This window comes from Tachypleus tridentatus, chromosome 6, assembly GCF_004210375.1.
Source record: "Tachypleus tridentatus isolate NWPU-2018 chromosome 6, ASM421037v1, whole genome shotgun sequence".
NCBI classification, from domain to species: Eukaryota; Metazoa; Arthropoda; class Merostomata; order Xiphosura; family Limulidae; genus Tachypleus; species Tachypleus tridentatus.
In genome coordinates, this window is record NC_134830.1 from 123,082,583 (window position 1) to 123,107,795 (window position 25,213).

General features: G+C 34.7%; 2 protein-coding genes across 8 annotated transcripts in view; one reads left to right on the forward strand and one right to left on the reverse strand.

Moving 5' to 3' along the window:
* Positions 1-3,158: 3,158 nt before the first annotated feature.
* Positions 3,159-22,896, forward strand: LOC143253521 (synaptophysin-like protein 2). 3 transcript variants are annotated; one of them, XM_076507540.1, is made up of 7 exons: positions 3,159-3,277; positions 5,470-5,543; positions 5,972-6,038; positions 12,635-12,756; positions 13,661-13,856; positions 16,128-16,316; positions 21,620-22,896. In XM_076507540.1, exons 3-7 carry the CDS (start codon positions 5,976-5,978, stop codon positions 21,647-21,649), a joined length of 600 nt encoding a protein of 199 aa, XP_076363655.1. In that variant the 5' UTR covers positions 3,159-3,277; positions 5,470-5,543; positions 5,972-5,975; the 3' UTR covers positions 21,650-22,896. The 3 variants fall into 3 exon arrangements, with proteins under 3 accessions (XP_076363655.1, XP_076363653.1, XP_076363654.1); XM_076507538.1 differs by having other exon boundaries at positions 3,160-3,277; positions 21,238-22,896; XM_076507539.1 differs by lacking the exon at positions 3,159-3,277 and adding an exon at positions 3,459-3,703 and having other exon boundaries at positions 21,238-22,896.
* LOC143253520 (cell adhesion molecule Dscam1-like) overlaps positions 21,237-25,213 on the reverse strand; it is a 42,971-nt gene continuing 38,994 nt past the window's right edge. For all 5 annotated transcript variants that reach the window (XM_076507534.1, XM_076507536.1, XM_076507535.1 and 2 more), the window contains one exon: positions 21,237-25,056. In XM_076507534.1, the coding sequence (XP_076363649.1) occupies positions 25,006-25,056 (51 nt within the window). In that variant the 3' untranslated portion in view covers positions 21,237-25,005. The remainder of the gene's footprint in view (positions 25,057-25,213) is intronic.

Consider the following 25,213-nt stretch of genomic DNA (forward strand, 5'->3'; position numbering starts at 1 on the left):
TTGAAGAAACATGGAACTTTTGGTCTACTCTATTTAGGCTGTTCCCTCTTCTTAACTATATTAGTTAGTTAGTTAGTTAGTTAGCACCGTTAGATTCCATCTAGGAACATAGGGCCGCAATCGCTTGCGGATTCTTCAACAAGTATTTAAGTGAGTAGGTTGTTAGCCCACTGCACCGAGCCGTCCCTAATTTAGCAGTGTAAGACTAGAGGGAAGGTAGCTAGTCATCACTACTCACCGCCAGCTCTTGGGCTACTCTTTTACGAACGAATAGTAGGATTGAACGTAACGTTATAACGCACCCACGGCTGAAAGGGCGAGCATGTTTGGCGCGACGCGGGCGTGAACCCGCGACCCTCGGATTACGAGTCGACCGCCTTAATCACTCTGTCATGCCGGAAATTTCACTGATGAATATGAAATAATACGATGCACCAACATTATCAATTCCTTTTACAACCTTAAACAACTCAATTACATCCCTCTAACTCTTCTTTTATTCAAGAGTAAGCAAATCGAGAGATTTATACCTCTCCTCGGATGACAACTCCTCCATCTCAAGCACTATTCGAGTAACTCTTCTCTGAACCATTTCAACAATTCAATGTCTTCCCTAAGGTTAGATTCTTACGATAGTACATAATATTCATAATTTAACCTAACCAGTGACCTGTACAATGAAATTATAACCACTATGTTCTTGTGTTTAATTTTTTATAGATACAATCTAAAATGCTATTTGCTGAACCACTAGCAATAGCACATTTCTTGTGTGGCTTTAGAGACTGGTCAACCATTTTCACTCATAACACTGTTAAGGTTATTCTCGTTGGAATAATATCTACATTTCAAATTATGATAACCCACTACATTATTTTGCATTTATTATAATTAAAACCCATCTGACATTTATATGCCCAACTCACTAAATTATCTAAATCCTTTTGTAAATCAGCAGCATCCTCTTCACAGCTACCAATACCTATGACCTGGATATCATCATTAAATTTAAGTAATTTATTTACCACTACCTGCTTCTATATCAATGATATAATTGAAAAAGATCAAAGGTCCTAATACTGAGTCTTGAGATATTCCACTTGTGACATAAATCCAGTTTTATTGAATACCATTTGTAAGAACCTTCTACTTTCTTCCATTCAATTTTGTAAAATCATCCCACACACATATAAAGATTTTTTTACAATATTTTTATATGGCACCTTGTGAAATGCTTTCTGAAAATCTTAATACACCAAATCTACACCCTTACTATCATCTACACAAGTGTAGTTTTGCTAGACTAATCAAAGTATGGTATGGTGTTTGTAAACATATGACATTTGGAAGGCATATTAAAAGTGCTTATTTTTGAATCTTAGTCTTAGAGTCACATTATTTATTTTAACTGTAAATACCTCGAGTTAGAGCTTCTGTACTCCACTTACCCACTGCATTCCTCAACTAATATAAATAACGATGTAACTGGCAGCATTAGTCGAAATTCCAATGGCTAAGCTGAACCAACCGGCCTGTCACTGTTACACAAGATAATGTCAAAAGTATGATTGCAAACTCAAAAATAAAACTACAAATGTCCCCAAAAAGGCTATAACAGACATATAAGTTGAAAATTTGAATATAAAATTTGATAAAACTATACGAACATTATCTGCGCTAGCTGTCCCTAAGTTAGTAGTAGTTGTTGTTTTTGGAATTTCGCACAAAGCTACTCGAGGGCTATCTGTGCTAGCCGTCCCTAATTTAGCAGTGTAAGACTAGAGGGAAGGCAGCTAGTCATCACCACCCACCGCCAACTCTTGGGCTACTCTTTTACCAACGAATAGTGGGATTGACCGTCACATTATAACACCCCCACGGCTGGGAGGGCGAGCATGTTTGGCACGGCTCGGGCGCGAATCCGCGACCCTCATAAGTTAGTAGTAAAAGACTAGAAGGAAAGCAGTTAGCCACCACCACCCACTGCCAACATTTTGGATACTCTTTTAACAACGAATAGTGGGGCTGACTGTTTCAAGGAATATGGATTAGAACCCGCGAATTGCCAGTAGAGCACCCAAACCACGTGGCCATGTCAGACCAACTTGGAAGGATTGGTTTGGTTTGGTTTGAATTTCGCGCAAAGCTACACGAGGGCTATCTGCTAGCCGTCCATTGTTTAGTACTGTAAGATTAGAGGAAAGGCAGCTAGCCATCACCACCAACTCTTGGGCTACTCTTTTACCAACGAAGAGTGAGATTGATCGTCACATTATAATGCCCCAACGGCTGAAAGGGCGAGCATGTTTGATGTGACGGTAATTCGAACCCACGACCCTCGGATTATGAGTCGAGTGCCTTAATTACCTGACTATGCCAGACCTGCTTAAAAGGAAGACGTTTTCTTAGTACAAAGATATCCAATTAGCAACTTATCTTCTGTCCACGGTGTGAAATCGAATGATTGAATTCCAGATTGAAATGTTGTAAGTGTATAAACTTAATCAGTGACCAATTGAGAGAGCACCTGAGAGGTCATACAAACTGTCAACAAATACTCAAATTTAGAGATATTCCCAGTTAGGTATTTCTGTAGAATAGCTCTCCCACTATAAAATTGAGGTAGTCAAAAATATCGTAAAGAGACTAAGTAAGATAAACTAAATGAGTGGGATCTGATGTTCTAAAGGGAGACTAGTGCGAAAATAGGATTGAAAAAAATGGAAAAATATTAATGAATTATAGAGAAATGAAGCGTGGGGTAGCATGTCATCTTTAGCGGTTGAGGATGTCAAGGGATAAACAAATAAGAGATTCCAGAAACCTGGATAGATTTAACAACATACCAGCTAAACCAGCATTGTCATCATAAGGCTATGGAAATTACAAAGCTAAAAATCTATAAAGAAAATGAAGAAATACAACACATGGCTCCAAATAAGGTTTTGTTTTTAAGATCACCGTGTGTCGAAAGCACACCGAATGAGCTAAATTATAAAAAGTATACTCACACTTCAAACTGGAACATATCAAACCACGAAAAGAGTAATGTAATCACAACCGATGCATTAGATACATCTCTAAGAAAATATATGTTTTAGAGAAGCAGAAATTAGTAATAAAATATATATTTATCAGAGCAAATTAATTGTTTGGATAAATCACTAAAAAAAGATTAAACTGGAGTAACTCGTCCTCTGCCAACCGAAAACTTTAGACGTGCGCGCGTGATAAAATAACATTTTGTGAGGGCGTTGAAGAACCTATAATTGGGATTGTAAGTTGCCGGGAGGTTTATTTGTATATATATTGTTTTTGTTTAATTTTACGATTCTGTTGTACACAAGTTTATGCATGATTAATAAAAAAAAGTTTCTGAAACTGAAATGTTTTTATTCGAAGGTGTGTGTATGTGTTAATTTAAATTCATTGTCTGTAGCGGAGAAGAGACGCCTAACCATTTATTCAGTACTGAATTACCACAAATTATAATATTTAGTACTGTTGGGACTGCTCCTAGGCTTAACTGTATGCACTATTAATAATATTAATAAACAAGCTTAGGCACGATCCCCTCAAGTTTACCGTTGGAGTAATAATACATATGTCAATGGTGAACATGTAAGCAAAGCCAAAGCTGTAAGAACTTTCTGAGAAGCTGTAAACACATCTTGAAGTTGAACTGGTGTTGTTTTGTTCTTTGGTACAAATATATTTATTACTGTCTTACTAGTTATGTTTTTCTAATCAAAATACTATTAATACCATTTATCACAACTAAATTCCTTATGAAACTAACTTATTGTATCAGTAATACAGTAATTTGATAAACCTTATTGAAGGAGCATTTATTTAAAATTAGAAGTCTGGAATTTAACATAAGTAACACTTAAACTATAATGAATCTGGTAGTAATAGATTGTTGATGTTATTGTAATAAAAAGTTCTTTCTTACAAACAACTGAACTAAAACATTAAAAATGACTTTTAGATTATGTTGTGGTTTAGATAAAGTAAGTAGTGACATCTCTAAATTCAGTCAATGTGGTAGAAACAGTACTAGTACCACTATCACTGCAAACAGGAGAACATACAAGTACTGTACATAATAATCTTTCATTTTTTCACCCTGTACTATTATTGTGGATCCTGCTATTATTTGTAGCTGTATAGTATTTTCACTTCTAGAGATAATCATAAACATTGGTGAGATCACATCATTGCTTAAGAGAAAATATATTAGAGTCTGTCAGATGGTGTGTACCTAATCCCTTCCAGTAATTTATTATTTTTTCTTAGAAATACAGTCTAAAATTATATTAGCTTTACTGCTAGTAACAATTGATGGCAAGTGATTTGTACACAATTCTTTTTTGTTGTCATGATTTTGAGTGGGTTCGTGTCCATATTATACTTGCAATTCAAATATTGATAATCTAAGTGGAATATTTCATATTTACAATAATTAAACTCAATTGCCACATATTTGTTGAACTTGCCACTTGATCCAAATCATTCTGTATCCTCAATACACCTAGATAGATTAAGAATTTAATATCTTTAGCAAACGTTACTTCTGAAGTATCAGTAATGTTAATGTAGATAAGAAAAAGCAGACCCAAGCAGTGACCTATGATGCATTTCTCTAGTAACCAGGGTCTCAACTCCATTAATAATAATTTTTTTTCTTCCTTTTGACAGTATTATAATTCATATAAGTGTTAATACCCATACCAGCCATTCTGAGATACATTTCCATACCAAACTGATTTTCTAAGTTAAATTTTTTTGTGAGGAACCTAATTAAAAACTGTTTGCAAGTTTGAGTACTCTTAAATCCACTCTGTTTTGGTAAACCTGACAAGTGTCACTTTCATTTAAAGATAACAGCTCAGACAATATTTCCATGTTGTTTTTCTTTTATGTTTCTTTTTTTGTAAAGTTCCTTTATGAAAGTCTAGAAGTTTCTCAATTGTAGAAATAAGATTGACTGGCCTGTAGTCTTCATGGTAACCCACACCACATTTATCATTCTCCAAGTAACTGCCAATTACCAATTGATTTACTAAAAGTAAAATATATATCTAAATTTTGACCTCCTTTAAACTCTGTGGAAAATCTTTTTGAATTTTGGTGCATTAATTTTAATCCTTCATTATTTGTACTAACAAGGGACAAATACCTATGTGATTCTGGTCAGCTTTAATGCTTACTGTAGAAGGGTCAGGAATTCTGCTAACATCTTTTTTTGAAAAGTAGAAGAGAACATTTAAGACATTAGCCATCACATCATCAACATAAACCTTACTGTCAGAATTCTTTTAAAGGCCCATTCCACATTTGAATATTTAGCTTACATAGGACATTGTCGTGTGGATATTATGTTTCATGGAAGTGTAACAATTTCAATTGCTTTCAATTGAAGGCGAAGTGCATGTTTGAGAGTGTCACCTGTTTTGTTTTGTTTAGGTCAGAAATCGAGTGCTTGTGGGCAATTCAACAAAATTTGACTGTTTTAGTGCCTGAAAGAAAGTGTAACGTGGGTGAGTTGTTATTTTATTTTTACTCAGTAGTAATCAATTATCTAGGAGAATTCTTTCATATCATGAAAATAACAAAGTGAAATTTAATGGTTCTGATTATTCAAATTATTCAATAACCAAAATTAGAATTAATGACAAAAAAATAAACAACTACATCTGAAAGAAATTGATTAGTAAACTTAACCACTAGCTCAGCTCTAATTCTGACAACTTCTTAGTGAGTTGTTTTATTGTTAATGTAATAAAGTATTCATGTTAACCACATGATCACCCAGTTCTGAAACATCTTATTGGAGGAAACCAAAGGTAGGTGAAGAAACTAAATATATTTTAGTTGTTATTGTTATGTGTATTTATGTTTGTAAATTAATTTCACAGCTGAGTATTTGTAAGAAACTGTTTATACAGCAATGAATCTCATGTTTCAGTCTCATGGAGAACTTTAATCTACGAGTGCTGAAAGAACCACTGGGATTAATAAGGGCCATACAGTTTGTAAGTAGGATTTGTGTAATGACTTTATGTAGATGTTGTTGTGTGACAGGAAATTCTCTGAGATATATAGTGTTGTAGCTTTCTGTGATTTCCTAGTAAGTTCTAATTAGAGGGCAACATGGAATATTTATGTTTCTTATGTAATCTTAAAAGTGTGTGTGTGTGTGTATATATATATAGTGATGGTATGTAATGATGTTAGTGTGTATGTGTAGTGATGGTAAATGTGTAATGATGTTAGTGTGTATGTGTAGGGATGGTAAATGTGTAATGATCTTTGTGTGTATTGATGGTAAATGTGTCATAATGTTAGTGTGTATATATATGTGTAGTGACGGTAAATGTGTAATAATGTTAATGGTAAATGTGTAATAATGTCTTTGTCACCTCAGTTACCTAGATTAACTCTATTGTTTGTTCACCTCAGTTATGTAGAGATTTTCTACTGTCTTGTTTGCTCTGCTCAGTTATGAGGATAATATATTGTTAACTGTTCACCATTATTGAGAGGATGAGACATGGTTGAATGTTTTCAGTTATTGGGAATAAGAGGCATTGTTGAATATTCATCGGTATTGAGAAGATGAGACATTGAATCTTCACCTCTATTGAGAACATGAGACATTGTTGAATTACAGCAACTTCAAGTAAATGTTTACAATTTTCTCTTAGTTGTGTTTAGTTACAGTAAAACATAACTGCCCCTCGGTATGGGATTCCTGTATGCAGTGAGGGGACCTCCCAGGGAAGGTTCTGTTCTTTTAGTTTACCTCATCTGGGATCTAAATATTCACAAATGTGTTTGCCATGCATGGCAACCTGTGAAGGGGAGGAGAGGACCCTAGTGGTTGAGGGGTCCAACCCAAACACACCACTTCGGCCTTGAATTCCTGTAGAATGACAGCCTTGGGGTGGCCCCTTTCGATCAGTTAGCTAGTCCACTCAGGCAAGGGTCAACCAAGTACCAGTGTTGGACGTTCTCAACAGATGTTGTGGATATTATATCTTTTGCTGGTGTTTGGGTATAGTGCTCACGAAACCCTGGCATTGCTGCAGTGTCCTTGTTTGACATTGTAGTACATTCCCTCATAAGGCTCCGTGGTGGCTGGGGTCAGTGGGCACTGAAATTTTCTTTTTTTATTATGGATCCTCCAAATAAAAACTTAAATAGTGAAAAAACAGTCCATAGGTAAGCGATCATGTCTTGAAGATTCTGAGCAGTAATCCTCACCATCTGTACCACTTGTTGTACCTCATTTTCTTATATTGCATTCACATTCAGACAAACCTTTAGTGCAAATGTCTCCCTTTTTCATTCAGAATGGATTAACTAGAGGGATTTTCTGGCTCTCCAAAGTCAGTAAAGAAGCTTCAATCTGGTGACATATTGGTGGAAACATCCACATCTCAACACAGTGAACTCCTCTGGCATTCAAAGGCAATTGGGGATATACCTATTGAGGTTATACCTCATGCTACTTTGAATTCATCATGAGGAGTTATTGTTGAGAGGGATTTGAAGAACATCCTAGAGTTTGAGATTTTCTACCCAAGGAGTTTCTGCAGTGAGGCATATATTCACTCACAAAGATGGAATTATGGTGCTCACATTTACGTCACCACGTTCACCTGCCACCATCAAGGCAAGTTATCTTAATTGCAGAGTTTGGCCATACATTTTAAACCCTCTCTGATGTTTCTAGTGTCAGCGGTTCAGTCACTTGAAGACGTCGTGTCACGGTTCCTTGACGTGTGCTTATTGCAGTGGCAAAGAACATGATGTCTACGAGTGTAAAACGGACCCTCGTTGCATCAATTGCAATGGCTCTCATCTGTCCTACTATTGTTCTTGCCCTAAATGGTTGGAAGAAAAGAGGTGCAGCATTTGAAAACAATTCATAACATTACTTTTCCTGAGACTCGAAAATTGCTCTCCACCACCTCATCTTGGACATATGCTGCTGCACTCTGTTTCCCAACTACAGTGGGAATGCAGACAGATCTCTCTGCCTCCAAAAGAGTCATTCTCCAAACAAGTGAAAAGTCTTTTGATCTCCATGGTTAAAAAAGCTGATGAATCAACTTCAACACCTATTTCTGTCCTTTACATACATTCCAACAAATCCCAAGATGCACATCCTTTGGTTCCAGGTACAGGCATTTACTCGGATATATCTTCTTCTCCCTTCACATTATGCAAAAATATCATTCGTTCATGTCCTCAGTCACTGGAATCCCTTACCAATAGCAAGGACCTGTCCAATCGACCCAGGGCAGGATCCATGGAGGTCGATAGACCTCCCTCGAATAAGGACAGTAAAGAAAAAGACATGGTCATAAACAGAAGCGTTCTCAACCAAATTTGCCTACACCTACATAAAAATGGCCATCCTGATACCATGGAACTCTTGAGGTTTATGTACTAATCTGGATGACATCAAAACACTGAATGCTTCCTACCATTTTGTATGTCTTTCCTTACAGGAAACATTTCTGAAACTTGCCGATACAGTCACCTTTCAGCAGTTTTCTTTGTACAAAAATGACAAGCTATGTGATGGACGAGTGCATGGAGGGGTAACATTGTTGGTTGATCAGCATGTGCCCACCCTGTATTTGCCACTTGACACACTCTTGGAGGTTGGGTGACAGGTAGAAAGAACAAACAGTGATGGTATAACCTAAGGAAACGTGGATGGCTACGGCCTTCAAGAGTGTGTCTTTGCCACTTGACACACTCTTGGAGGCTGTAGCGATCCATGTTTCCTTGGGTTATACCATCACTGTTTGTTCTTTCTACCTGTTGCCTGGAGAGATATATGATCAATCACTCCTTGATGCTCTTGTTGAACAGTTGCCGTCTCTCTTTTTCATTCTGGGGGGACTTTAATGGACATCATCCCCTCTGGGGAAGTGCTGATATTGACAGGAGGTCTCTCTGTAGAGCAATTTGCTCTATGATTACAACCTTTCTCTTTTCAATACTGGTTCTTCCACTTATTTCCATGCACATAGTCAGTCCTTTACTGCTGTTGATCTCTCAATTTGCTCCCCTTCATTATTCTCCCATTTTTCATAGAGCATTGACAATAATCTACAAGGCAGTGATAATTTTCCTATAATCTTGAGAGAGACTGGCCGTGGTCGATGCCACTCGACCTGCATGCTCCAGTGAAAGCTGGATCAGGCAAACTGGTCCTCTTTCACTGCTCTCACAGAATGTGATCCTGTCATTCTCTGTGAACCATCAATAGATGACTATGTGGCAGCAGTAACTGACTGTATTATACAAGCAACTGCTCAATGTATTCCTAAAACCTTGACACGTTTTTGACTAAATTCTCATCCATGGTGGAATCCTGTCTGCCTCATGGCACGGAAGGCTGAAAAATGGGCCTGGGATACTTTCTGTAGATATCCAACACTCTGGAACTGCATCCCTTTCCTTGCTCTGTGGGTAAGACGTCAAAGCCAGAAGGAATCTTGGATTAAGTTAACAACTTGCATATCTTCTACCACCAATTCCAAAGTCATATGGGACAAGATTCGAAAGGTCAGTGGGCAATATAATTCTGTCCCCCTCTCAATCTTGCTCTTAATGGCCAGGAAGTAGTTGATTCCCGGAGTGTCGCTGATACTCTAGGTGAATGCTTTTGCTGGATATCTAGCATTTCTGTTTTTTCTTCCACCTTCAAGACTAGGGCAGAGCAATCACCTCTTTACTTTCGAGTTGATTGTCTCTATAACTATAATCGTCCCTTTACACTGGTGGAATTCAAACTGGCCATTCATCGGTCTGGCAGTACATCGGTTGGACCTGATGATATTTACTATGAAATGTTGCACCATCTATCTTCTGCTTCTCTTGCTATTCTTCTGATTGTTTTTGACTGGATCTGGCAGGAGAATGTTTTTTCTGATGCTTGGTGCCAGGCTGTTGTCCTACCTTTCTCTAAGCCTGGAAAGGATCCCAAGATTCCTTCAAAGTATCTTCTAATTGCTTTGACGAGTTGTATCTGTAAGACCTTAGAGAAGATGGTTAATGCTTGTCTTGTTTGGTTCCTTGAATCAAACAACCTCCTCTTGGCCACCCAGTGTGAGTTCCAACGACAGCGCTCCACCATGGACCACCTGATTTTACTTGAAACGTTAAGCAGAGAAGTCTTTCTTAAAAGACATCTTGTATCAATATTCTTTGACATTGAGAAGGCTTATGATACAACATGGAGGTATGGCATTTTGTGAGACCTCCATATATAGGTTACGTGGCCATTTGACCATTTGTATTAAAATTTTTTTAATAGACAGGAGATTCCCTTTTCGTGTAGGTTCAACACTTTCCCATTCTTTTCTACAGGAACTTGGAGTCCCTCAGGGCTGTGTTCTGAGTGTCACACTTTTCAGTATAAGAATTAATGCCATCACTGAACAACTCCCTCTCACTGTTGCAAACAGGCTCTATGTCGACGACTTTCACATCTCATGTCAGTCAAACATGAGGTATATTGAGCGGCAGCTACAGACTGCCCTCTATCGTTTACTGAAGTGGACCACAGTAAATGGCTTTAACTTCTCTCTTTCTAAAACCATTAGCATGCACTTTTGCCACCAATGGGGTATTTACCCTAATCTTGAACTCTGTAAGCTAATGATATATCGCATTCTTATTCGATTGAAACTCTTCTATGAAACACTGGTCTATGGCTCTGCCAGACCATCGGCCTTAAAGATGTTAGACCCTATTCATCATCAAAGACTTGGCTCTGCACTGGGGCTTTCTGCACTTCCCCAGTTCAGAGTTTACACATAGAGTCTCATGAACCTTCTTTGCACCTCTGCCGTTTGCAACTGTCTTTACTATATGTTTCGAAACTTTGTTCCTTACCAAAGCATCCCATCTGGGGTTGTGTTTTCCTTCCTCGGTGGGCCATACTTTTTCAGAACAGATGATCTGCCATTGCTCCTTTTGGCCTTCTTATCCAGGTGCAGGTGGATGAATTGAGTTTGTCCTTGGATAACATTGCTGTATCCACTGGTCAGCCCATCCCACAATGGCTTCTTAGAGTCCCCAAATGTAACCTATCTTTAAGTCATCTGAGAAAAGCAAACACTCCTGATTGGAAATACTGTCTGCTATTTGCTGAATATCTTTTAAACCATTCTTCCTTTCCTTTTTATACAGATGGTTCGAAATCAGGTGACTGTGTAAGCTCTGCCATGTTTTGTTGTGGTTCGGTTGTTGCGTGCAGAATCCCCTTTAGAGCTTCTGTGTTCACTGCTGATCTTTACTCCATTTCTCTTGCCCTGGATCACATAGAAGCTAAGCAGTACTCAAACTGCACTATTTATACTGACTCGCTGTGTAACACTCAGATCACAATAAGCCACATTTTACATTCTTGTCATTGTTATGACTCTCAACGACGGCACCATTTTAAACATGTTCTGTCCCAAGGTTTGTTCATAACATAAGGCAGTGTTATTGGTGATGGTGACACTGTCCACCTTGGAAATGGTTTTAGTTTTTTAAAGGCCATTAATCTTTTTAATGCCATTTAAGTTTTTTTTTATACATTACACCTTTTTAATGCGACTCCCTTTTAAAAATCACAGTTCGTCTCGTTTGATTTAAAATTAGATAAAACTGGCCATAACATTAAATAACTCGAAACCAGGACTGGAAAGGCTAACTGCAGGTAAATAACGCTGCTGTTTGAACTACCCATTAGTCATCCTGGCGAGTTATTATTATAATTTTGCTGCACGTCTTTTAAAACCTTTTTATTTCTTTCCTTTTTGAAAATGGTCACAATATCAAATAACTCAGAACCAGGACTGGAAAGGCCAACTTCAGGTGACTGACGGTGGTTTCTGTACTTACCTGTTAGTCTTCCTGGTGAGTTATGATAATTATAGTTGCACTATAGAATGTCCTTTACAACTTGAATTACTGTAGTTTTTCTCTTAACTTTGTAGACTAGATGTAAATATTGGTTTTATGCTGTTTATGTTTTTTTTTTTTTTTAAGCTTTGTTTTGTTTTACTTTACTTTCCTTTTATGAATTTTACTAAATTTACTTTTAACTTTTTACTGGATGTTTGGCACAGATAGCCTAGCTGCTTTGTGCCATAAAACACTAAATCAACTAATCAACCAACCAAAACAGAACTGTGTTTTGGTTATTTGTGATCTGTTGTTAATTGTGTTTAGTAACAATAAAATAGAACTGTGTTTTAATTATTTGTCATCTGTTTTTAACTGTGTTTAGTAACGGTAAAAACAGAGGTATGTTTTGGTTATTTGTCTTCTGTTGATAACTGTTTAGTAATAGTTAAAACAGAACTGTGTTTTAGTTATTTGTGATCTATTGTTAATTGTATTTAGTAAGAGTAAAAACACAAGTTTGTTTTGGTTATTTGTCGTCTGTTGATAATTGTGTTTAGTAACAGTAAACAAAGAACTGTCTGTTTTATTTTTCATCTGATATTAACTCTATTTAGTATAATGTTTCTTCCATTTTTAAATGTTTTTTTAATGAGTATATTTTGATATTTTTACCAGTTTTATTGCTGTGTTTTTTCTGTTTTATTAACAGATACTGTCCATCTTTGCTTTTGCAACTACAGCTGACTTCAAGAGCCACAGTTCTTTTGGTATTTCCTGTAATAAATCAGCTGAAATCAAACAAGTGGATTTGATCTTTAAATATCCCTTCAGGTAAGGTTTTAGTATTCTGTATTGAAAGGGGTACAGGTAATTGCAGACAAGTTGATAGATGTATTCCCAAAGTAATGCACATGCATATTAACTGTGCTTATTTTATTAATAAGACAATGAAGATTTAAGTGGAACAATGGTAGTAGTTTTATGATTAGTGTTACACAGTATATAATATATGTTGTTTAACTATAATAGGGAATGGTTGTCAGGCACTAACCTCTTATGGTAAATAAAAGTGTAAAAAGTATTGTTAGGGTATAATTTAGAAGAGAGAATAACTGCTGGAATATTTAGGGCTAAATTAAATTTAATATAATGGAATATGATTGGTTATAACTGAACATTGGTTTAATACAAGTTTTAAAACTTTTAAAAGTAGAGTAGTTTTTATTTTTGCCCTTATTGAATGACTAGTTGTAGTAGAAGTTCTTGAATATATCAGTTAATCTAGTTAAAATATCTGGAAATGGTATATATAGTTAATCTAGTTAAAATATCTGGAAATGGTATATATAGTTAATCTAGTTAAAATATCTGGAAATGGTATATATAGTTAATCTAGTTAAAATATCTGGAAATGGTATATATAGTTAATCTAGTTAAAATATCTGGAAATGGTATTTCATTGTATGTTTCTGTTGTGAGATTTATAGTTTTATATTATAACAGGAGAAACAAAATTCTGTAATTGTTTACAAATACTAGGGTAAACTCTACCTGAAAGATGCATTTCACTGAACTTAAAAATATATCAGATAAAATATTTTTGGAACTTATGCAGGTTGCTGTTATCCCTGGACTAGGAAATTATCAGGTTGTAGTCAATTTGAATTTTTATTTTATCTAGATAATGGAAGAAATTAATATGTTTGAAGTCTTCACAATTCTTATTTTTGTACAGATTGAGTGACATTCCGTTAAGTGTTACCATGTGTGATGGTAATAAAACAGCAGAAACTCTGGTGTGGGATTTTTCAAGTAGTGCAGAATATTTTGTAGCAACTGGAGTGCTGGCATTCTTGTTCAGTTTAAGTGCCCTCATCATGTATATTTTTTTCTGGTCACTTTATTCAAATAAACAGTTTTTACCTATTTTTGTGAGTATACATTTTAAAATGCAGATTAAATTATTTTAACTTGTATTTTAATATTTTCAATTTGGTATGTTTTAAGATAAAAAAATACAACTTTGTTTTTCAGAGATTTTTCATAATAAATATTAACACACCTGTTTTTGATGTAGGCCCACAGTTGTTCCCACAACTAATTTTTATGTAGGCCCACTGTATTTGGCAACTGTGAGAGTGAAATGGATTGTCTGAGTTATGTGAAACTACAAAATTCAATTGGGTACCAGTGTTTGAACTTAACACTATTTCAGTTCTTTTTTTAGAAAAAATTATATTCTTGCATTCAATTATTCTCTGGACTTATAAAGCTAAGAACTAGGTTTCAGTATTCATATTGGGCACAGCAGCATAGCCCTTTGTGTAGCTTTGTGCTTGATAACAAACAAAATATTTCTAAATGAGAAATGTAGTATTTAAAAATATAATTGCCTCATACTAATGTTTAATTTACCAAACAAATCTGTTGGTTGCTGTAACTGATCACATGACCTCTTTGTGTTTAAAGTCTTTATAGATTTCATTTTATTAACTTTCAGTATAGTGTGTATACTTTCATAAAATATCACAGTTTTTCAGTTAACATCATAAGTCTTTCATATGCAAAAACATATTTTTAGGTGAAATATTTTTAATAAACTAGAGAGAGTTTTATACACACACATGATGTTTTAGTGACTTTGAAAATTTGATTAAACTGTGTTTGTTATACCAATTAGTAGAGCATAAAGTCTCTTCTAATAATTCATATTTTAATGGTAAGTAAGCTTTAAGTTCTTAGTTGTATAAGGTAGTATTAAAAAACAAACCCTGAATATCCTCTTGTGTGACTTACAAGGTATATTTTCTCTACTTACTCTCTTCTGTATTTCATCTGCCGTCCCTTCAAATACTACAAAATTAAACATAAATTACTCACTGTAAAGTTGTCATTGCTCAGACAAACCATAATTTTTATAGCCTTCAATTTTGTTGAATTACAGAGCTATCAAACAGAAAGTCACACCCCTTTTGCCACATTCATCTGTCACATTCTTTCTTATAGGATTGTTAATAGTTCTTTCTTACATTTAATTATATATTACCTATAAGTAATAAAAAGTCAAAGTTTTTCATCTATCATATGATGTATCATATTACTTTGTATTCTGAATGTAGAATTGTCAATTTATCTGTTAGTACAAATTTTGCTCCCACAGGAAAGACAATGACTGGCTTGGATGAATTTGTTATAGCTCTTACCTCATAGTTTGAAAGCCAGAAAAATTTTGAGATTTAGGGAAAATTGTGTACTTTTTGCATGTTGTTAGTCTATTTTTAGTTCATTATTTAATGAAAATAAAAATTTAGTGCAATACTACCATTAGTGTAAAAAGTAGTCTTAAATGCCTTTGACAACAAGAGAACCAAATATTGTTTAAGTACTTTATTTCTTGTTTGTTCTTTATTTATTATTATAAAAGTAACTAGAATATAATAATAGGGATATTTTTAGGTTGGTTAAGATGAGATTAGGTAAAATAAATAATATAAATGTTTAATGAAATGTGCATGCGAACAGCAGGTGGGTAATGTAATTTAACAGTGTAACGTGTCCCAAGTTATTTACAACTTATAATGGTGCAGATAATAGCTGGTAACAGTTCAAAGAGTAATAATACAATAAAATTTAATTATAAATGTATATTGTTACAAACTTAGAGCTACTTGGGGTAAAGCAATATAGTGTTATGTTACAATTTGAATTCATTCTAGATAAAAAATGGTAATTTAGAATTTTTTTTTCTTTTTTACTTTTGGTGGCTCATTTTATATTAGGGTGGAGAAAACAGCAGATAAAGTGTAATGTTTTACTGCAACAAAATCGTTTCAAATGTATTTATGATGTTTAATGGATTACACAAAAGAAACTTGATATTTTTGAGATGAGAAAAAGTATTTTTAATCTTAACATGAAATTTATTTTGTTAAAAATATTTCAGTGAAAGATTTATAATGTTAAGGGAAAGACTGACAAATGTAATGAAGATACACACACTATATTGAAAGTTAGAAGTATTAAATTTATAAAGACTAAATAAGTAGAAGGAGGTCATGTTGAACCCGTGTTGAGAGAGTTAATATAAGTAGTGCTTTTATGTGGTGGTGGTTATTTGTGAGTGGTATTGAAAAACCACACTTTGGACTCTAATGCCTGCTGGATTTATTATACATCTATGAAACATTTGTTTTAACTTTCAGGACCTTGCTGTGTCGCTTGTTTTGACAATATTTTGGTTGGCAGCATCTAGTGCTTGGGCAAGTGGAGTCAGTTATCTGAAGTATTATACAAACCCTGACCACTTCATGAAACTTATAACTGTTTGTAATGATGTTGGTGAGTGTAAGACAAAATTCACTGGAAATTTTGCCTCCTTAAATGTTTCTTTGGTGAGTTTTATTTTTTATATTTTTCATATTCAAACAACATATATTTATTCATATAGGTGAATATTTCTTTCATATGTATTATGAAGTTATTGTAAAAACATCGTGTAAGTTTTTACTTGTACATGGGCCTTAGGAGTGTAAATATAATTTCTGCCTCTTTTATAACATGGTTTCTTCTAGTAAGATTTTTATTTGATAACGGTTATTTTTGATACGGTACTTTCCTCCCTATATGTGAATTTTTTCTTCATGCATGCCACAAGCCTTCTGCTCCCCCATATTGGAATGAAGTGATTCTAACTTATGTCTCATATAAATCATCATATATCACCTTTTCACTAATAGGAACACAGTACACTCATATGATACATGTGACCCCACCTATGTGCCTCCACTGAACTGTCATTTCTCATTTAGTAGCACTCATACTTGGACAAGTTTCTTTTTAGACCTGATTTCAGTTTGAGATACAGTTTCTTCATGAAATGTTTATACTTTCTAAGTTATCTAATTTTCTTTAGAATGACCTTAATTTAACCTCATTATAGTTGCCTTTTTATATATGTATATACATATGCCTTTTTTCTTGACTCTTGAAGCATGAATTGTGAAGTCAGTGCCACCTCTCTGGGTGTTTTAACTTCAACAGTTGCTTTACCTCAAACCTCTAATTTAGGCAACTGGACAGAAGATTTATGAATACTTATTTGCAAGGAGGTTAATGTTATTTGGGTCCATCTTGAGTTTCGGATGCTGCCCCACTTCCTCCCGAACATATTGTACCTGTTTAGGCTGACAAGGGCTTTGATCACTTGTTTCCACAGTTTTTCTCAGATATGTGATGTTTATCTCTTATCCCTATTTCTTATGACCCATGTCCTTCCTTACTATACGAACAGCTTTACCATTGCTGTTTTCTCCCCTATTGAGATATGAGTCCACACTGAACCTTACTCTGGATTCTTTGGCTGCTCCTGTTACACTTCTTATTTTCTTATTGGATGATCTGCTTTGGTGGTTTAACAAGACTCAGACATTAGCAGGTATCCCACCTCCTCCTCCTCCTCATTTGAATTTAGATATGCATTTTTCAGGGCTGAGATGCATGAGTTTATCACCAGGAAGCATTGAATAATTGGTCTATTGACAAGCAGTCCTCACTTACCAATGTCCTTGAACTTCTAGCTATCCATCAAGTTTTGGGCTCACTTCCTACCTCCAACCAGACATTGTCTGGTGATGATTCATACAGGCAATTTGACAGTGGTGGCATATATCAATCACCAAGGTGACACCTGGTCAAAGACTTCTCTGTTTTTGTATCTTGAATTTTCTCTTGGGCCCACATTCATTTGATTGTGTCACATTCCAGTGCTTTCACTCTTATGGTGGATTGTCTTTTTCTCCCTCTCATTTTCTTATGGCTTTGCAGTTGGCGGGGTTTTTCTCACATGCACATGTCATCACCCTAAATAACAAGTTACCCCTCTTTTGGTCCCTTGTGCTTCATCCCTAGGACTTGAATGTCGATACTTTCAGCCACGATTGGTCACAGATATTTCTGTATGTCTGTCTGATTGCTTCAATGGGTGGTTTCCCTGATTCATACTATTCCTTGCCAGGTCCTTCTAATAGCTCTTTATTGGCTGACTCAACTGTAGTATTCTTGTTTTCACCAACTCCAGTTTTTCCCTCCTGTATCCCTTTCCCTATTCTCTGCCCTCCTTTCTACATCCCATAGTTCATGTCCTCCATCTTCATGACTGGCTATGTTTAGTCCTTGACTATGAAATTGGGTTTCTTCTGTTGCATAGCTTTCCATTTGATTCAGTCCATACTTCCTTCTTTCATTGAGGTATATAAATTTTAAGTGGATAGTCTTTCATGCGTGGTCCTATTCTCAGGGGTTACCAGCTGGTTGACCAACTGTAGCTGACATGTCTGAGCTTTTGGTGTGGGTTTTTGACCAGGGGTCTTCAGGTCTCTTCACTTTTGGGTTATTGAGCAATCTTGACCCATACCTTTCATCTTTCTCATTCCCTGTCCTTTCTATGTTAATCCATTTCTCTTGGATTCATCATCCTTTTTGACAACATACTCTTCTGGAATGGGATGTTAATGTGATCCTCCATTCTCTTACTTGACCTCCATTCATAACTCTTTTCTTGTTTTCTGTGTTTAACCATTTCTTTAAAGCATATTTCATTCTTCTCATGGCTGGTGATCATAGACAGTCTAACTTGTCCACTGTTAATGTTATGTGCACACTTTATCACTCTACCTACCTTTTCCTTTATCAGGATTGTTTCTTCCTCCCAAAAACTGTGGTGGCACTAGAGGGTAACTCCTTTTTGTCTATTTCTCTTCCCTCATCCTGATCTGGATAGATTTCTATGTCTGGTATGTGCAATTCATTGCTATATTGCCAAGTGACTTCATTCTTTGGTTCCCATTCTTTACTCTGTACTGTGACAGTTTTCATCTAGAGATCCATCCCATTCTCTCCTAACCAGTTGGTTTGTCATTTGATCCAGTTGGCTTACTTTTGATTGTCCTCTTCCCACAGGAATTTATTCTGAGTAACTTTTCCTCCAATTAGACACCATCTTTACCATCCAATGGAAGAAATCCTGTAATTGGGCATGTGGACCACACCTAATATATTCATTTCCCATGAGTTTGGCTTTCTGTGGCTGTTCCTTGGAGCTTTGGTTTGACTAAAACATGGTGGTAAGTCTACAGTGAATCTTTCTCTTATTTCATGGGCCCATCCTTTATACCTTCATGACTTGAATCCTACTCTGTGATGAGTGATGCCCAGCTATGTATTCTACAATTCAAAATCTGCACTGTACAACCATGCTGACTCAGGCTTTCCATTCCGTGGCTTCACAGTACTCACCGTTTAGATGGGGTGTTTTGCAAGATTGCTTCATACACTTGCCTGTTTCTGATCATACTACCCGTGGGTAAAGCAGAAGGGAATTGCTGCCCAACCCTGTCATTTATTGATTGGGATGATATTCTCTTCAAAATAGGGTATTGTGATCACCAATTTCACTGTCTCAGGTGATGTTCTTCTGGACTCTGCTATGCATTTTCACCACACCCCTCTTTTCTTCAAGTGGAGTATGGGAGACTTTATCACTTACTAGATCCAAGCCACTGGGGAGATTGACCATAGAGGTGCCCTGCTGAATGTGTTCCACACAAAAAAGACAATACCATTTGGTACAGAGTAGGTGTTCTGAAGGTGTTGATTACATGATATCCTTCATTATGCATTATACAATTGCTATGGAGTAAGATGCCAAATTACAGTTCATCCCTTTAAATGGAAGTCTTCATCCTACTCCAGTGCAGATGTTGGTTCCTCACAGCTGGGTTTTGGATTTTGAATGAGCCAATCAATATAAGTCCCCAAGCATGTTCGAGGTTATCTTCCTCCTCTGTATTGTGAGTTAGAGCAGGGACAAGAGAATTTTTCTGGTTCTGTCCTCTTACTATCCCTTGTGTACCTTGGTCCAATAATGTTATTTCTTATTGGATGTTTACAGTTGGCTATGCTGATATGGTAGTTTATTTATATTATGTAGACATCATTTTGATATTGGATGTCAGGTCCCCAGATCAATAGAGCAGCTAGTCATGCTCAGAAGTTGGAGTGGTTCCAGATTCCTTCCTCACCCCTATCTCTTGAACTTGAGATGAAGTTGGTATGATTCTTATCCTACCTCCTTGTGGATATTGACTTAGCAAGTACAATCTTTCGTGTCCTAGCCACTTTAAACAGTGGGGCTCATTGTTTGTTTACCCACTTTTTTGCTTCATGAGATTGACTTTTTAAGAATTTGGATACTTATCCTCCCTCAGTTCTCTCCCACTTGGATGTGCTGGTATCTTTTTCTGCATTTTTACTTCACTCTTCATGGATGAGCGAAGAACAAATGTGGTGTGGCTCCCCTATTTAAATCTGACCTGACTGTCTTATCTATGGAGATATCCTTCAGATGCTTTCAGGGGACATATCTGTTCTTCCCTTGTATCAGTCCTTCCTTCAAATCAGTGTGGGATTTAAGTTATTATTGAAAGAAAAGGGAAGTACTGTACCAGAAATTATAAGTTTCCTCTACCGAAAATGTATTCCCACCACCATCTGCCAGACTTTGATATGATGGTTTAGTGGCGGCACATAGAGGAAGTCACATGATTGTGATGCATGATGCTTTATGTGACAGACGTGTTGGAATCTTTCATTGTGGTGTAAGTAAAGACAGTGTTTACATATAAAGGGCAGTAAGAATAGCTAATCTTGTGAGTTGATGTAAGTCATTATAGGAAAAATTGTAACTTCTAGTGAAATTTCTGTTTGACCACAGTGTCAGGTCCTCTTCAGATTACAATATGTCTATTGTACAAAAAATCTTATTAAAACAGTATGATGTAACAGTAAATTTGTGATTATATAAAACAACATTCAAGCAGGTTTAGATTATATATTCTTTAAACAGCTTCCACATCTTTGTTCTGTTCCTTATGGTTTTAATATAGTCCACTGTATTTACTATTACTTAGCATAAAATTTATGTTCTTTTGAAATAAAGTGGAATAAAAATATAATGAATCAAGGAACATCAGTGGGCTACAGAACACTGGTAAAGCTGTGAAAACGGGCTGAACAACATTTGTTTCAATCTACAATTAACTCTTTCTTATTAATTTTATAGTTTCTTGTGATTAGTCATTCATCCTAATATCTCCAACAATTTTGAAGCGTTAACCCATAAACAAAGTTGAAAAATAATAATTAATTTTTATTAACTTTATAATGGGACCTTATACGAACTGCACAACTATCTCAGAACTATCTAACCACATATTTCTGAAACTCTACAATGTTACATTTATTTTATTTAAACAGATATTTGGATTTGCAAATTTCCTTGTGTGGACTGCAGGTCTTTGGTTCATATTTAAAGAAACAAAATTTCACAAAGTGATTGATGAACAGCAGCAGTCCCCCCCTTCAACCAGTTCTCCAGGAGCTAGTGTCAAACAAATGACTGAGGTGGTCAGAGTACCTTAACTTGTACAATAATTATGTGGGTTAAAGGAAATATTATGGACCAATTATATTAATTCAAAGTGTGATTTTAAGATTATCATTAATTTTTAGTATTTTATATTCAATATATTTTTCTAAGATTGTTTGAAAACTTGTATTTTTTGCTTTGTTGTGTTGGATTAATTAATATTATTGATAACCATTGTTATTCCAAACATTTTTTTTACTGTTTATACAGGTTAATTTTAGAGCGTACAGTAGAAGTTAAAGGTTATCCAATGGCGACCTCACAGTATGATTTAAAATCAGATAACATCCACTGTAAAGTTTTTATTTTGTTAATTATTCAGTTCATCCATTCTATTCTTAATTCTCAAGTTTTCATTTCTACAACATAAAACATTCATAGTAGAACAACCACATGTGCATAGTTGAAAGATTTATTTCTACCTTTCTGCAAGTTTAAGTAAGCTTAACGTGGCTGGGAAGTCTTGGAATTAGTTTAAAAAATGTGAATATATTTCTTTTGTAACAATAGCTAGTAATAAAGTTTCCAGATAGAGTTGCAAATTTTCCTTGTACCTCCCACACATTTTAAAGTGAACAAATACATTTTGGTTTTCATTTGTTATTGGAAGTTATCTATATATAACTATTTTAAATATTTGTTATATACTGATATCTGTACTTTCTGGTGAAGCATACTTTAACATACACAAGCATCTTGTTTGTACTTAAAAGCATTTGTTTAAAGTTGGTGACATACCCATTATATTTGCTAGTTTCTTCTACTGTGACAAGGTTTATTTCATGAGTTTCCTACATTGTATCTTGTTTTTTGGTCAGTTATAAATTACTAATGCAATTTCATCAAATGATCACATTTGGATTTTTTTTGAGAGAGAACTTCAAAAGATTTCAGATTGAATGTTTTGTATTCAAGTTTCATTAAAAATGATTTAACATCTTCCATTACCCTAGGTCATTAAAAGTGTGATTTTATTAATGCCTTCCAGTGTGTTAATTGTTGTTATAACACTCTTCAATGTGAAGAATATTTCTAGTAGGGTTAGGGTATAACTATAGAAAGTAACTCAGTTTGGTCTGTTGTTTTAAAATACAAATAAAACTGGAAAAATTTCCAATTTTATTTTAAGAAAGGATGCAACCCAACAGTTCCTTGGTGACTAATTAACAGGGTTAACCATACAGTTTGTGAGGCCCAAAGACAGTATCTTGTTTCAAAATGTGACATCACATTATTACTGGTTAGTACTAGATCAGTTGTGTCTATCCCACATCAAATTATATTCCTTTTAAACTTTCACCCTATAGCCAGCTTTGTTGATTAGTGAATAGATACTATGGCTGATATACCTTTTTCTTTTTCTAACTATAATTTTGTACTTAGTAATTTAACGTGAAAGTAATTTTTTTCATTTTTTAGATAAATCAGATGATACAAATAATATATATGGGTGTGTTGATTATTAAAGAACTGATTTTAAATATGAATGTTGTGAGCATGTCTAAGTACAGAAACACATTTAACTAGGTCTTTTTTATTACTTCAATACATAGACAGATTGATATTTAATAACAAATGTTTAATCACAGTAAGAACAACTAACTAATAATATGATTCATTGTTGTTCTGGGAATAATCGATATTGCTTTTATAATTAACAGATTGTCAAAGTTGTGTAATTAAACTGAATTAGCTTATCAACATAATGCAATTTATAAATCTGGTGTTCCCATTCATTATTGATAAAGTCTAGAAGTTTTTAGCCCTTACATGTTAACATTCATCCTTAAAACTGGGCAAATTTACATAGTGGGGGACAGTTAAACATTTCATATAACTATTGAGTATGATATCCAATCTTTGAAAGTGCACTTGGAATTACATGTGTAGTTAATATGGCACAGATAAAAAGACAACTGTTTTAACACCATTAATGTACTTAAGAACAGTAAAAATGTGTGAACAATCGTGTAATGTAAATGTCACTTAAGCTAAGAAATTGGTGACCTCAGTGATAACTTCCCCATGAAATTATTATGTATATTGAAGTTTTCAAAATTTAAAAATCTTTACCAATTGTAGTTTTATAAGTCTAATTACCACTAATGAAGCCATTAATTAAAATAAGTTGCCCAGAGTTCAATAATGTTGGAGAATATTTGCAAAGTATTAAACTCAAGCCTTGAAGGTTTGTATCAATTTTAACATTTTATTATTCATAAGTAAAGCGATGTTAGAACAATTTATGTATTTCTGCCATACATGACTAGAAGTATTCTTTCAGAGATTATCAGAAGTGTTTAACCACATTTTCTCAATGGATCTAACATCATTATGAAATTAAGGTTCTGGCCCTTTACTTGTTAAGAGATTCCAATGAAGTCAGTTATCCATTATAAATAGAAATATTGAAGATAACCAGTATGGCATTCATGAACATTAATCTTGTCCATGCAAAAACGCTATTAATTTACACATAATGGTAAAAACCCAAGAGCTACTAAAGGGGGTAGTTTAAAGAACAGCCATCCCTGAAGGAATCATGTAATGAGAACCCTTACCCCAATAAATCAGTAGTATTAAAACTGTAATTTATACGTCAAGTGAAAGCTGCCCAGTATGATATATAGATTTTCCTTTACTCTCACAATGTGAGACAAAAGCTGTGTTTGAGAACTGTTATAATGATTCTTTAACATACAACTTAGAACTAAAATAAGTTACAATACATGTGGATCCTATAATCTTGTCTTAGAAGTAACAAAAATGTATATTATCACTGTTGATACTAGTTTATGTTAGTATGTAAAACCTTGTTGCCAATATCAGTCACTTAGTATACTCCATTAGTAATGCTTGGAAAGTTTTTGTTAAAATACTTTCATAAATTATGTTGTTGGTAAACTCTGCTATCAAACAGTGACTTTGGATTCATTTTAAGAGAACATATCATCCAACATCTTTGTTTGATCGTTTCTCTGACACCACTGCTACTGTAATAGAAACAAAGCAGCTTTATTCTCTTTAATACCAGAAGTGTATTTAAGCCTTTGCACAAGATATTGTACCGACTCTTTAATTGAAACAATCAGAATGTAGTAAGAAACACTAGGTATAGAGATGTATTTAATCCTTAAACAGCAGGAATATTTGAGATAACAGCTGTTTAAGGGTTAAAAATTCCACCTTAACATGTCCTTACTGCAAGATTGTGTACCAAGATATGCTGTAGGGTAATATCCTCAAGTGGAGGTGTTAAAACGAAGAAAAATTCAAATACAGAATTAATTATACTTCATGTGGTACATTGTAAATGTTATATCATTCATAGTGACACAAACTCATCTTATTAAAGGTTATTTTATGGTAGTAACGTATAAATAATACGGATTATACACATTAAACATGTTTCTGTAAACAGCTTCATGAATAGTGAAGGTTACATCAGAATAAGAAGTGAAGTGTGGGTGGCTTCAGTACAAAGTGAATTAATGATGACATCATTAATTCTCCATACATAGAAAATCTCACCACATTCTCTTACCAGTATACACTTAATGAATTAAAAATAAAGTTTTATAAGCACAAAAAGGTGTTTATGTCTGGAGGTTGCCAGGTTTCAGTTTTGTGTAATTTCCATCATTTGACTGAAAAAAAAAAGAAAAACTCAGATAAAAGTCACAAAACATATAGAACTAAATCATAATTTACTCAGTACCAAATACTAACAATAATGAAATATGGGCTCCTCTTCATAGGCATTAATTAAAAGTACTTGTATATATTACTTAATGTAATAACAGT

What these genes read in the sequence shown, in the direction of transcription:
- LOC143253521 (XM_076507538.1), top strand. Translation starts at nt 5,976, where the DNA reads ATGGAGAACTTTAATCTACGAGTGCTGAAAGAACCACTGGGATTAATA. An exon ending in AACAGTTTTTACCTATTTTT is followed by an intron (nt 13,857 to 16,127) that starts GTGAGTATACAT and finishes TTTAACTTTCAG; the next exon opens with GACCTTGCTGTGTCGCTTGT. An exon ending in CCTCCTTAAATGTTTCTTTG is followed by an intron (nt 16,317 to 21,237) that starts GTGAGTTTTATT and finishes TTATTTAAACAG; the next exon opens with ATATTTGGATTTGCAAATTT.